The 11776-nt window shown below is 53.5% G+C and overlaps 2 protein-coding genes and 2 non-coding genes across 4 annotated transcripts; 1 reads left to right on the top strand and 3 right to left on the bottom strand.

Annotated features, from left to right (window-relative positions):
• Window positions 1-3351: 3351 nt before the first annotated feature.
• mpp1 (MAGUK p55 scaffold protein 1) lies at window positions 3352-8065 on the top strand. Its single transcript, XM_028966712.1, has 12 exons — window positions 3352-3595; window positions 5316-5444; window positions 5530-5608; window positions 5687-5772; window positions 5848-5916; window positions 6371-6567; window positions 6666-6772; window positions 6843-6923; window positions 7013-7093; window positions 7168-7370; window positions 7453-7527; window positions 7599-8065. Exons 1-12 carry the CDS (start codon window positions 3488-3490, stop codon window positions 7773-7775), a joined length of 1392 nt encoding a protein of 463 aa, XP_028822545.1. The 5' UTR covers window positions 3352-3487; the 3' UTR covers window positions 7776-8065.
• Window positions 8066-8497: 432 nt separating this feature from the next.
• Window positions 8498-11749, bottom strand: dkc1 (dyskeratosis congenita 1, dyskerin). Its single transcript, XM_028966716.1, has 13 exons — window positions 11663-11749; window positions 11529-11620; window positions 11156-11340; window positions 11015-11079; window positions 10646-10772; window positions 10434-10564; window positions 10063-10206; window positions 9864-9984; window positions 9563-9681; window positions 9380-9483; window positions 9122-9164; window positions 8881-9048; window positions 8498-8813 (listed from the first exon to the last, which is right to left on the bottom strand). Exons 1-13 carry the CDS (start codon window positions 11747-11749, stop codon window positions 8742-8744), a joined length of 1458 nt encoding a protein of 485 aa, XP_028822549.1. The 3' UTR covers window positions 8498-8741.
• LOC114776102 (small nucleolar RNA SNORD83) lies at window positions 9749-9825 on the bottom strand. Its single transcript, XR_003745359.1, has one exon. It is a non-coding gene; the product is annotated as a small nucleolar RNA SNORD83 (small nucleolar RNA).
• LOC114776103 (small nucleolar RNA SNORD83) lies at window positions 11411-11488 on the bottom strand. Its single transcript, XR_003745360.1, has one exon. It is a non-coding gene; the product is annotated as a small nucleolar RNA SNORD83 (small nucleolar RNA).
• Window positions 11750-11776: the final 27 nt, after the last annotated feature.

Here is an 11776-nt window from a genome sequence, read left to right as displayed (position 1 = left end):
TAGCCTAGTGGGTAACACACTCGCCTGTGAACCAGAAGACCCAGGTTCAAATCCCACTTACTACCATTGTGTCCCTGAGCAGGACACTTACCCCTGAGTGTCTCCAGGGGGGGACTGTCCCTGTAACTACTGATTGTAAGTCGCTCTGGATAAGGGCGTCTGATAAATGCTGTAAATGTAAATGTAAATGTAAATCTGAGAGTTGGGGTCTCTTTTGGGGTCCATGAAGAGAGAGACTGAGTCATTTCTCACTGAGGGTCAACAGCGCCCCCGTGTGTTCAAACCACGTAAAACCAAAAACTTGGAAGGAAGTCATTGAGATAGGAATCCTGTTCAAACCGGGGTTACCAGAAGTCATGATTATGATAGAGGAAGTCCATTATCTCCAAGATTGTCCATGCTGATGACGCTCAGAGTTATCGTGGTGGGGGGACACCTGCACCAGATGGTGGCATTGTGGTCACGATGGTACATTTGTGTTACTAGTTGAACACTGTCTGTGCTTGACCAGGTGACTGAGTAATAAAATGGATTTTAACAGAGTGTTTTCACTTTAGATTGAACCACTTTTAAGCCTTTTTAGCAGGAGGAGATCAGATTCAGACATTTTTTATTGTCATTGTACAGTTACACTGGACAATTAAATTAGCTGGCAAGACCACAAAGATGCAAGAAAACAATCTAAAAACACTCCATTACACAGTATATGGGTACAAGGGACATGGGACATGCGTCATAATTATAATAAATAGGGGGGAAGGGCTTTGGTCAGTAAAAATAAGTGAGACAGTGGTGGGGCAGTGGTGTCCTAGCGGTTAAGGAAGCGGCCCCGTAATCAGAAGGTTGCCGGTTCGAATCCCGAACCGCCAAGGTGCCACTGAGGTGCCACTGAGCAAAGCACCGTCCCCACACACTGCTCCCCGGGCGCCTGTCATGGTGCCCACTGCTCACTCAGGGTGATGGTTAAATGCAGAGGACAAATTTCACTGTGTGCACCGTGTGCTGTGCTGCTGTGTATCACATGTGACAATCACTTCACTTTAAATAAGTGAGACTGTTGGGTAAATTGCACATTTCCAGGATATTTCACAGGCCCGTAGTCAGTAGCAGTAGTGAGATGCGTGATGACTGTACAAAAGAAATCTGCGCACACACACACTCACACACACACACTCACACATTGAGAGTTCTGAATGCCCAGGGGTAGAAGCTGTTCTTTAGTCTGTTGGTTTTGCACCTGATGGATCTGAACCAGCATGTTGAATAGGTGGTGGTTAGATTGGAGATGGTCTTTTATGATCACCCTGGCTCTGGAGAGCCATCTAGAGCTGGCAATGGAGTCCAGGGAGGGGAGTGGGCAGCCGATCACCTTCTCTGCTGTTCCGGTGACCCTCTGGAGTCACTTCTTTTCTGCTACTGTACAACCAGCTTACCACACGGGGATGGCGTGCACCAGCACACTCCCAATTGTGGCTCGGTAGACCACCATGACCACTTCCTTGGTTTTCCTGGTGTTGAGGGTTAGGTTGTTGTAGTTGCTGGACCTCATCTCTGTAGGCGGTGTCGTCATCGTCAGTGATCAGCCCAACCAGGGTGGTGTCATCTCAAAGCACTTTGCAACCACGGATGTCAGTGCAATGGGTCTGTAGTCCCTAAGGCCACTGATGGTGGTGGACTTGGGGACTGGGACTATTGTTGCAGTTTTCAGGCAGTGAGGGACAGTGGCTGGTGACAAGGAGAGGTTGAGAAGTCTGGTGAACACAGGCGCACAGATTTTGAGCACATTCCCAGGTATTCCGTCAGGGCCAGCAGCTTTCCTCTGAACACATTGCGGACCTGGTGTTCTAGTTTAATATTTATTAGTAACTTTTTTTTAAATTAGTAAAATTAGTTTCTCTGCTGTGGGTTTTTATCTAAGAAGATACTGAAGAAGATTCTCCTTCTCTTTCTCTATCTTCCTCCCTCTTTCTCCCTTTCTGTAAGTTAAATGTAAAAATAATGATGATATAAAGAATAAAAAGGCTGTGGATGATGACCACCAGCAGGGACATTTCCAACAGTCCTGAAGGTTCGTGCTGAACACCTTCTCATCTCATCAGCTGACGACGAGACAACAGTGAACAAGCTGCCATGAAGGTAAAAAGAGAAAAAAAAACAGGTTCATACAACATATTTCAAATCATACTTCTACACACATACTACATACTTCTCCTCATACTACAAATACGGAACATGTTTCTTCACAATGGCTCCATCTTAGTAGCTCCACAATAAGAAGCTGCACGTGGCAAATACTCGCCATAAACTGTGTCTGTATGTGGTTTAATATTCACAAAAACTGATTTACATTTACAGCGTTTACCAGGCGCCCTTATACACTCAGTAGTGACAGGGACAGTCCCCCCCTGGAGACACCCAGGGTACTATCAGTAGTGACAGGGACAGTCCCACCTGGAGACACCCAGGGTACTATCAGTAGTGACAGGGACAGTCCCCCCCTGGAGACACCCAGGGTACTATCAGTAGTGACAGGGACATTCCCACCTGGAGACACCCAGGGTACTATCAGTAGTGACTACTGGAGACACCAAGGGTACTATCAGTAGTGACAGGGACAGTCCCCCCCTGGAGACACCCAGGGTACTATCAGTAGTGACAGGGACATTCCCACCTGGAGACACCCAGGGTGCTATCAGTAGTGACAGGGACATTCCCACCTGGAGACACCCAGGGTGCTATCAGTAGTGACAGGGACAGTCCCATCTGGAGACACCAAGGGTACTATCAGTAGTGACAGGGACAGTCCCCCCCTGGAGACACCCAGGGTACTATCAGTAGTGACAGGGACATTCCCACCTGGAGACACCCAGGGTGCTATCAGTAGTGACAGGGACATTCCCACCTGGAGACACCCAGGGTGCTATCAGTAGTGACAGGGACAGTCCCCCCCTGGAGACACCCAGGGTACTATCAGTAGTGACAGGGACATTCCCACCTGGAGACACCCAGGGTGCTATCAGTAGTGACAGGGACATTCCCACCTGGAGACACCCAGGGTGCTATCAGTAGTGACAGGGACAGTCCCCCCTGGAGACACCCAGGGTACTATCAGTAGTGACAGGGACAGTCCCCCCCTGGAGACACCCAGGGTGCTATCAGTAGTGACAGGGACAGTCCCCCCCCCTAAGACACGATGGTAGTAAGTGGGGTTCGAACCTGGGTGTGTTTTATGGGGTACTTCTGGAGCCTCTGACTGTACATGTACAGCTCGGCCTGTTTAGTTCGGGTTAAGCCGCCTGCGGAAAGACCCGGATGTGGCTCCGCCCCCGGGACGCGTGGCCCCGCCCCTCCATCCTGCTGTTTACGTGCTTTGTCAGCTGAGCGGCGGCGCGGAGCGGAGCGCTGAACTCCGCACTTTACCCGCCGATCCGGGCGCTTATCGCTCCTTATCGGCCTCCTCCTTCCTCCTTCCTCCTCCTCCGCCGCCATGACGCTAAAGTCCAGCAAAGACGAGGCGGCGGCCAGACTGGAGCGGAGCGCGCTGTCCGACCTGTACCTGGAGCAGCTGCTGCGGAGCCGGGCCACAGCCGAGCGGGTGAGCGGCCCTTCTCCCCGCGGACGCGGTCGCTCGCAGTGGGTGTCAGTGGGGGTGTGTGTGTGTGTGTGTGTGTGTGTGTGTAAGTCTCTGGGTACGTGTGTGTGTGTGTAAGTCTCTGGGTACGTGTGTGTGTAGTCTCTGGTACGTGTGTGTGTGTAAGTCTCTGGGTACGTGTGTGTGTGTGTAAGTCTCTGGGTACGTGTGTGTGTGTGTAAGTCTCTGGGTACGTGTGTGTGTGTAAGTCTCTGGGTACGTGTGTGTGTGTAAGTCTCTGGGTACGTGTGTGTGTGTGTGTAAGTCTCTGGGTACGTGTGTGTGTGTGTAAGTCTCTGGGTACGTGTGTGTGTGTGTAAGTCTCTGGGTACGTGTGTGTGTGTGTAAGTCTCTGGGTACGTGTGTGTGTGTGTAAGTCTCTGGGTACGTGTGTGTGTGTAAGTCTCTGGATAAGTGTGTGTGTGTAAGTCTCTGGATAAGTGTGTGTGTGTAAGTCTCTGGGTACGTGTGTGTGTGTAAGTCTCTGGGTACGTGTGTGTGTGTAAGTCTCTGGGTACGTGTGTGTGTGTAAGTCTCTGGATAAGTGTGTGTGTGTAAGTCTCTGGATAAGTGTGTGTGTGTAAGTCTCTGGATAAGTGTGTGTGTGTAAGTCTCTGGATAAGTGTGTGTGTGCGTGTGTGTGTAAGTCTCTGGGTACGTGTGTGTGTGCGTGTGTGTGTAAGTCTCTGGGTACGTGTGTGTGTGTTTTGTTTGTAAGTCTCTGGGTACGTGTGTGTGTGTGTGTGTGTGTGTGTGTGTAAGTCTCTGGATAAGTGTGTGTGTGTAAGTCTCTGGATAAGTGTGTGTGTGTAAGTCTCTGGGTACGTGTGTGTGTGTAAGTCTCTGGGTACGTGTGTGGTGTGTGTGTGTGTGTGTTTTGTTTGTAAGTCTCTGGGTACGTGTGTGTGTGTGCGTGTGTGTGTATTTCTCTGGGTACGTGTGTGTGTGTGTGTGTGTGTCTCTGGGTACGTGTGTGTGTGTGTGTGTCTCTGTCTCTGCTGTCGGGACGTGTTTCAGTGGTGGACCCTCTGAACCCTGCTGAGATCTTGTGTAAACCCCCTCAGCTCCACCTGTTCTACCTGTGTTCCTGTTCTGGAAGGGTGACCCCTGTGCTGAGAAGCCCCACCTTCGAGGGGTCAGAGGGGCGTGTCCAGCACTGAAGAAGGTCCTGCTGTAAATCAGGAAGTGGAAGCAGCTCTGCTCACATGACTGAGCTCCGTTTTTCAGTTTCCAGCTGCGTGGTGGGTGTAGATCTGCTGATGCTGGAGAACCGGGCACGAGTTGAGTAACCGAGGTCTTTTTCATCTTCATGATGGTGAAGATAGCAGAGGACCTTCAGCCTCCTGGTCACGTGACCATCTTCCTCTTTGATGAGTCAGCGGCAATCTTTAACCCCATCAGGGTGGCGGCTTCCTGGAGCTCCAGCTATGATCAGCAGCGCCCCCTGCAGAGCAGCTCCCCCGTAAACATCTTGTCCTGCTGCTGCGTGGGCGGGGTCACATTCTTCACAAATCAGCTCAGAGCAGCAGGTCAACTTGAAGAATTCTCCACAATCGTTTAGAAAGGTTCAAAGGTCAGCGAGTGTGCACGTCTCTCGCTGAGCCTGAAGAGTAACCATGGCGACCTGAATGGTGACATGTGACCTGCAGCAGATGTCAGGATGTCCTTCTCCCTCTCGTTCCAGGCAGCCATGCAGACGTGTGACCTCACAGGCCACGTGGTCTTCTCCAACGGCAGCACCACCCACATGAACGGGGGGGAGGTGCCCAGGATGCGGGAGGTGGCCGTGGAGAAGTCGGCCACCGAGCCCATGGTAAGGACATCTGGACATCATGTGACATCCTGCAGCGTGACCCTTCGCGTGGAGGCTGACCCCCCGTCTCTGTGTCTGTTGGCAGGGCGTGACCCTGAAGGTGAACGAGCGCCAGCGATGTTCTGTGGCCAGGATCCTCCACGGCGGTCTGATACACAGACAGGGTGTGTGACCTGCTACACAACGCTACCAATAATTACATTTCTACTGTGCTCATCCTGGTTCTTCTCGGTCCTCAACAGGTTCTCTGCACGAAGGCGACGAAATTGCTGAGATTAACGGCCAGAGCGTCACCAACAAGTCTGTGGATGAGCTGCAGAAGATTTTGGTAGGTCAGCACTTCCTGTCCTCAGCTGCAGCCAGCAGATGAGAAGCCTCTACATCCATCTCACTGTTTCTGCAGAAGGACACCAACGGCGTGGTCACACTGAAGATCATCCCGAACCAGCAGAACCGCGCTCTGGCCTGTGAGGTGAGGCGTGCTGTTCATCTCACTGTTGGCGACCTTTGACCTGGAGAAGTGTGCAGGTGTCGCTCTCGTCAGGAACTCTGTAGAAATGTCCTGTTGCAATGTGCTCTTCTGTAGGAGAATCATCTAAAGAGCTGGGAACCAGGTGATTACGCCGTTATTAGTAAGCGCTGAGTAAAGCCGAGACAATCCGCCAGCAGCTGGTCTCACCACGGTCCATGGTCTCCTCACCAAAAAAAAGTGAATGGGTGTGAAGGGGGACCTCGGTGGTGTGATGGAGGTCTGGACCGCTTGCTGAGCTCGGCAGGTTCTCTCGTTCTCACGCTAGCCGCGTAGCTGTAGCCCTTAGTTCCTCAGACGTCTCTCTGCGGGTTGATGGGAGCTGCGGGGAGCAGCGTTATGGACCCACCTTGGTTCTCCGGAGAACACTCACTGCCGTGTGTCTCGGGTTCTGCAGATGTACATGAGAGCTCAGTTCGACTACGACCCCATAAAGGACGACCTCATCCCCTGCAAAGAGGCGGGGCTCAGATTCCAGACAGGTGACATCATCCACATCATCAACAAGAAGGACCCCAACTGGTGGCAGGGACGGGTGGAGAACTCCGCCGCCGACTACGCCGGCCTCATCCCCTCGCCGGAGATGCAGGAGTGGTAGGGTTCTGGAGGGGCTGTTCTACAACTCGCCACCAGGGCATCGTGGTCTTCTCCAGGGCAGGGCATCTCAGAGCTTCTGCTCTTGTCTTTTTAAGGCGGGTGGCGAGCAAGAGTAAAGTGGCCGATGGTGGAAACCAGTCCTGCAGTCCGTTTGGCAAGAAGAAGAAGTGCAAAGACAAGTACCTGGCCAAGCACAGCTCAAGTAAGTTCCACTGGGAGGAGGTTCCTCAGGCTGTGGTCGGGTTCCACTCACGTCTCCTTCACTTCCGCAGTTTTCGACCAGTTGGACGTCATCTCGTATGAGGAGGTGGTTCAGCTGCCTGCTTTCAGCAGGAAGACTCTGGTCCTCATCGGTAAGTCTGAGTATGAACACCCTCATGACCTCTAATATCCACGACGACAGTCGACTGATCCTCTGCTTCCACTCATTGTTCTTGTGCAGGTGCTCCAGGGGTGGGTCGGAGTCACATCAAGAACTCTCTCTTGAGCAAATACCCCAACAGGTTCTCCTACCCGGTTCCTCGTGAGTAAACCTTCACCACACTGCTCCTTTCCATCAAACTCCATTTCTAAATGTTCCTCGTTTGTGTTCAACAGACACGACCAGACCCCCGAAGAAAGACGAGGAGGATGGGAAAGAGTACTTCTTCATCTCCAATGACACCATGACCCACGGCATAGTGGAGAATCAGTTTCTGGAGTACGGGAGCTTCCAGGGGAACATGTTTGGCACCAAGATGGAGACCATCCACAAGATCCATGAGCTGGGAAAGATTGCAGTTCTGGATGTGGAGCCACAGGTGTGTGAACTGTTCTGAGGAACGTTTCTACGAATGGTTCCACTGGTTCTGTGTTTGACTCGCCTGGTTGTTGTGATTATAGACACTGAAGCTCCTGAGAACCGCAGAACTGGCGCCGCTCATCGTGTTCGTCGCCCCAACTGATAAACCCAATCAGGTGAGTTAGATTATAGGGGGAGGAGCTTTAATGAAATGAAACGAAACCTCTGACCACGCCCCGTCTCCCAGCCAGAAACGGTGCAGACGATTCAGAAGGAGTCCAACGCCGTCCTGTCCACGTACCGCCACTTTTTCGACGTGGTGCTGGTGAACAACGACGTGGACGAGAGCGTTAAAGGAATTGAGGCGGCGCTGGAGCGTGCCAGCTCCACCCCACAGTGGGTTCCAGTGTCCTGGGTGTACTAAAGCCCCGCCCACAGCAGGGACAGGAAGTGATGACGGTGCAGCGCTGCAGGCCACGACGGGAGAACCGCTGCGTCCCCAGAGACTGTAGCTCCTCCATTAAAAAAAACCTAAAACATTTGCACCCTTAATAAAGCAATAGTTTGTTTGAGCAGAACCATGAAGGAACCGGGCAGGTCCGGCACGTCTGGACCACGGGGAGGTGCAGGGATGCATGTCCACCGCCATCAGATCAGTAGATACCTCGTTATAATGCTCGCCACTTTCTAACCCATTAAAATCTTCTCGTATCATGTTGACTGGACTCGCCTGATGTTCCACAGTAAAGATGTGACCTGTGACCCCTGCATCACCGTCACGGAGTCGGTGCACAATCTGCGCCACACACGACGGTTAGGCCGTTACCACAGAACCGACTGGTACCTTCATCGAGGGGACCGTGGTGGCACCATGGAGACCTCGTCTTATGACAGTGAATGTGAAGTGATTGTCACGCGTGATGCACAGCAGCACAGTGAAATTTGTCCTCTGCATTTAACCATCACCCTGAGTGAGCAGTGGGCACCATGACGGGCGCCCGGGGAGCAGTGTGTGGGGACGGTGCTTTGCTCAGTGGCACCTTGGTAGATCGGCAACCTTCTGATTACGGGGCCACTTCCTTAACCGCTAGGAACCCTAATATTAATATTATCACGCATGAACCAATCAAAACCCCACCAGCGGCGTTCAGAAACAAAGAGCTTTTTTTTAAGTTTCTTTTATAAAAATTCATGTTGTCGACACTCAAGCATATTTACAAAAAAAAAAAAAAAAGTCCATTCACACAATCACAACATGGGGCAGAACAGAAATAATTCGCATTTCACGTGATCGTTTCTTATAAAAATACCCCTCACCATGTGAGGGAGGAGAAGTTGGTGGCCACTCAGGTCCACCGGTCTTCAAGTTTAGTCCATTTTTATACAGTCCTCAGTCAGACGTTTCGCCCGCCGCCGCCTCCTTCGGTTTCTTCTTCTTTTTCTTCTTCTTGCCGCTCTCAGCCTGCGAACGGAGTCGTTAAAAACGGCGAACAGAAAACCACGACCGCGCCCTCCTGACCGACCCTCACCTGAGGATCTGCTTCCTCCGCAGGAGCCTCCTCCTCCTCCTCTGCCGCCAGTTTCAACTTCTCTTTCTTCTTCCTCTTCTTCTCTTTCTTCAGCTCCTCTTCAGATTTGGGCGTGGCGGAGGCCATGGCTCCGCCCTCAGCGTCACTCCCGCTCTCCTCCCTCTTTCTCTGCGTAGAGAACACGTTTATTAGGAGGACGAACTTCCACCATCACCTCCACCAGCCCAGGGTTCATATTAACCTTGGATCCAGCAGACTCGTTCTCCACCGCTGCTGCCGGCGCGCTGGAACACGAACATGGAGGAAAAGGTCACATGACTCATTCCAGCAGACTGAACGGGTCTGTCCACAAACCCCAGCAGCCCGGTGGCAGGTGGAGCCACCAGAGCGGAGCGGAGGTGTGAGAGTTCCTGTCGCAGACAGACTCCCTGAGAAACCACCACAGGTCAACCAGGGATAACAGTCTGCAGCACCACGCGGTGCAGCCACCTCCACCCACCTGTAGTCCACGTAGCTCTGTTTCCAGTCAGAAGGAGTGCTGCCATTTGGCTTCCCATGTTTGTCCAGCAGACCCTTCTGGATCATCATCTTCTTCTGACTGGCCTGCAGAGAGAGTTTCAGACTGATGAGACCCCGTTACCCCACCCCCTTACTGCTGCAGTTAGAAGGTTTCTACTCCCACCTTGGGCCCAAGACCCCACTTTCGAGGGTAGGTGTCTCGCTCCATGATGACCCTCTTGATCTTGGCAACCACCCCATGATCACAGGTAGAAATGACAGCCGTGGTCATCAGGGCGACCGCTGTGGGGTGAAGAACAGGACGTTAGCTCTGCTCCCGAGCAGGTGCCACCAGGAGACCTGGCGCTGAAGCCATCAGTCTTGGGTGATAGATGAGGAGTCATCTTGGCACATGGTGCTCATGAAATCTGAACATAATCATGTGGCTTCTGCTGGTCTGAAGGCAAACCAGGAGCGATCCTCACCTGTGCAGATGGCCTCTCCTTTGGTGGTGATGACTACAATGTCCTGATTCATCTCAATGCCATCCTCATAGCGCAGCACACCTGGAAGCATGATCTTCGCACCGTAGCAGATGGCGTTGACCTGTGGAGAAACCAGGCTCTCTGGTTACTGAGAAATTAGAACCACGTGGTCCACCAGAGAAGAGATGTGACTACTCACAGCGCTGTCCTTCATCACGACTCTCTTGTGCGAGATCAGGAGCTTCTCCAGGGGATAGATGACCCTCCTGAGGTAGCTCTCGTCTTTGTTGTGGTCAAACTGCCACTGTGCGTCCAGGACGTCATGCATGGTGACCATGTTGTCCTGTGTGGACCAGAATCACACATCAGCACAGCTGCCGAGAGATGAGGCCAAAGCTGCAGAACATGTAGGCCGGAGTCTGGAGACACAGGTCCAGAACTGGATCTCACACAACCAGACCCTCAGCCAGGTGCTGTACCAAAGATTCATTACCAGCGCCGGGGAGGAGACCCAGAGCCGAACTCAACACTTTGGACCAACATGGAACATGAGGAATTCTGGGCACTGACCTTCTCCCCCAGCACGCCTGACCGGACCCTCCGGAGCTCCTGCATTTGACCCCCGACCCCCAGCAGGAGGCCCAGGTGAACACACAGGGTCCGGATGTAGGTTCCCGCCTCACAGCTCACCCAGAAAATTCCTGCAAGAAGGAGGAGGAGGAGGAGTTTGAGACGAGTGAAGAGGACCTGAGAGAGAGCAGTTTGCTGGGAGGACGCGGTACCGAGTCTCCGCTCCGGGTCGAACTCGATCAGTTTACTCTCGTAGATGGTGCGAACACGCAGCTGCCGCTTCACCGCCGCGATGAGCGGCGGCCGCTGGAAGAGGGCGCCGGTGAGGCACTCCAGGGCCTGCAACAGAACACCGGGCCGTTAAACCACATTACCCACAAGGCACTGCGCCGAAGCGGCGCCCTGGTCACGTGATCAGCAGTTTACAGTCATCTTTAGCGCCCCCCGGCATCGGCGCCACACGCCACAGCACAGTCTAGAACAGACGAGGGCGGGGCGGGGCGCGGCCCGGGGGCGCTCAGAGAATGGATAAACGTGTCATCAGGTCACATGACTGGGGACAGCAGGGGGCGGGCACTCACCCGGGCAAGCTGGTGCTCGCTCTCCAGCGCGTTGTGTAGCCGCACGATGCCAACGTACTCTTTGCCTGGAACGGACGGCAGAAGAGCCGTGAGCCGGGGGCGGGTTTACTGGCGGGGACGGAAAGGGGGCGGGGCACGCACCTGCACTCTGCTGAGACTTGACCAATCGCGTGGCGCGGTCCACGCACACGATCAGACAGCCGGTCACCTTGGGGTCCAGCGTGCCGCTGTGGCCGGTCTTCTCCACGCGCAGGATGCGCTTGATCCAGGCCACCACCTCGTGGGACGAGGGGTTCGCCGGTTTGTCCAGGTTGATGAAGCCGGACCTGCGGAGCAGAGCGCGAGTGAGTGAGGAAGCGAGAAGAACGAACGGAGGACGCCGGCTGCAGTGGGCGGAGCCATCAGTCCTGGGTGATAGATGGAGGTCATCTTCACACGACACGTGCTCGTGAGATCTAGGCCTCATCATGTGGCTTCTGTGCATGTGGAAGGGAGGGCGGCCGGGGTTCCGTACCTCACGTAGTCGTGGATGCTCCTCTTGAGCGGATTGGAGCCACTGGGCAAGGGCGTGTAGTGGGCGGTCCGCACGTTCAGCTTGTCAAAGTTCTACAAGACAGCAAGTCACAAGCGTTACGCCAATGGTACAACCTGGAGACCTTCCAGCGCCGAGAACAGACATGTGGTCAGGAGGTTCCGCTCGTCTTCGCGGCCACAGCGTTCCTCACTCCAGCCCATTTCAGACCCAGCAGAACGCTGGAGCTG

Source organism: Denticeps clupeoides, unplaced genomic scaffold (assembly GCF_900700375.1).
Source record: "Denticeps clupeoides unplaced genomic scaffold, fDenClu1.1, whole genome shotgun sequence".
NCBI classification, from domain to species: Eukaryota; Metazoa; Chordata; class Actinopteri; order Clupeiformes; family Denticipitidae; genus Denticeps; species Denticeps clupeoides.
Note: the sequence above shows the minus strand (reverse complement) of the source record. Positions and strands in the feature narration are given on the sequence as shown.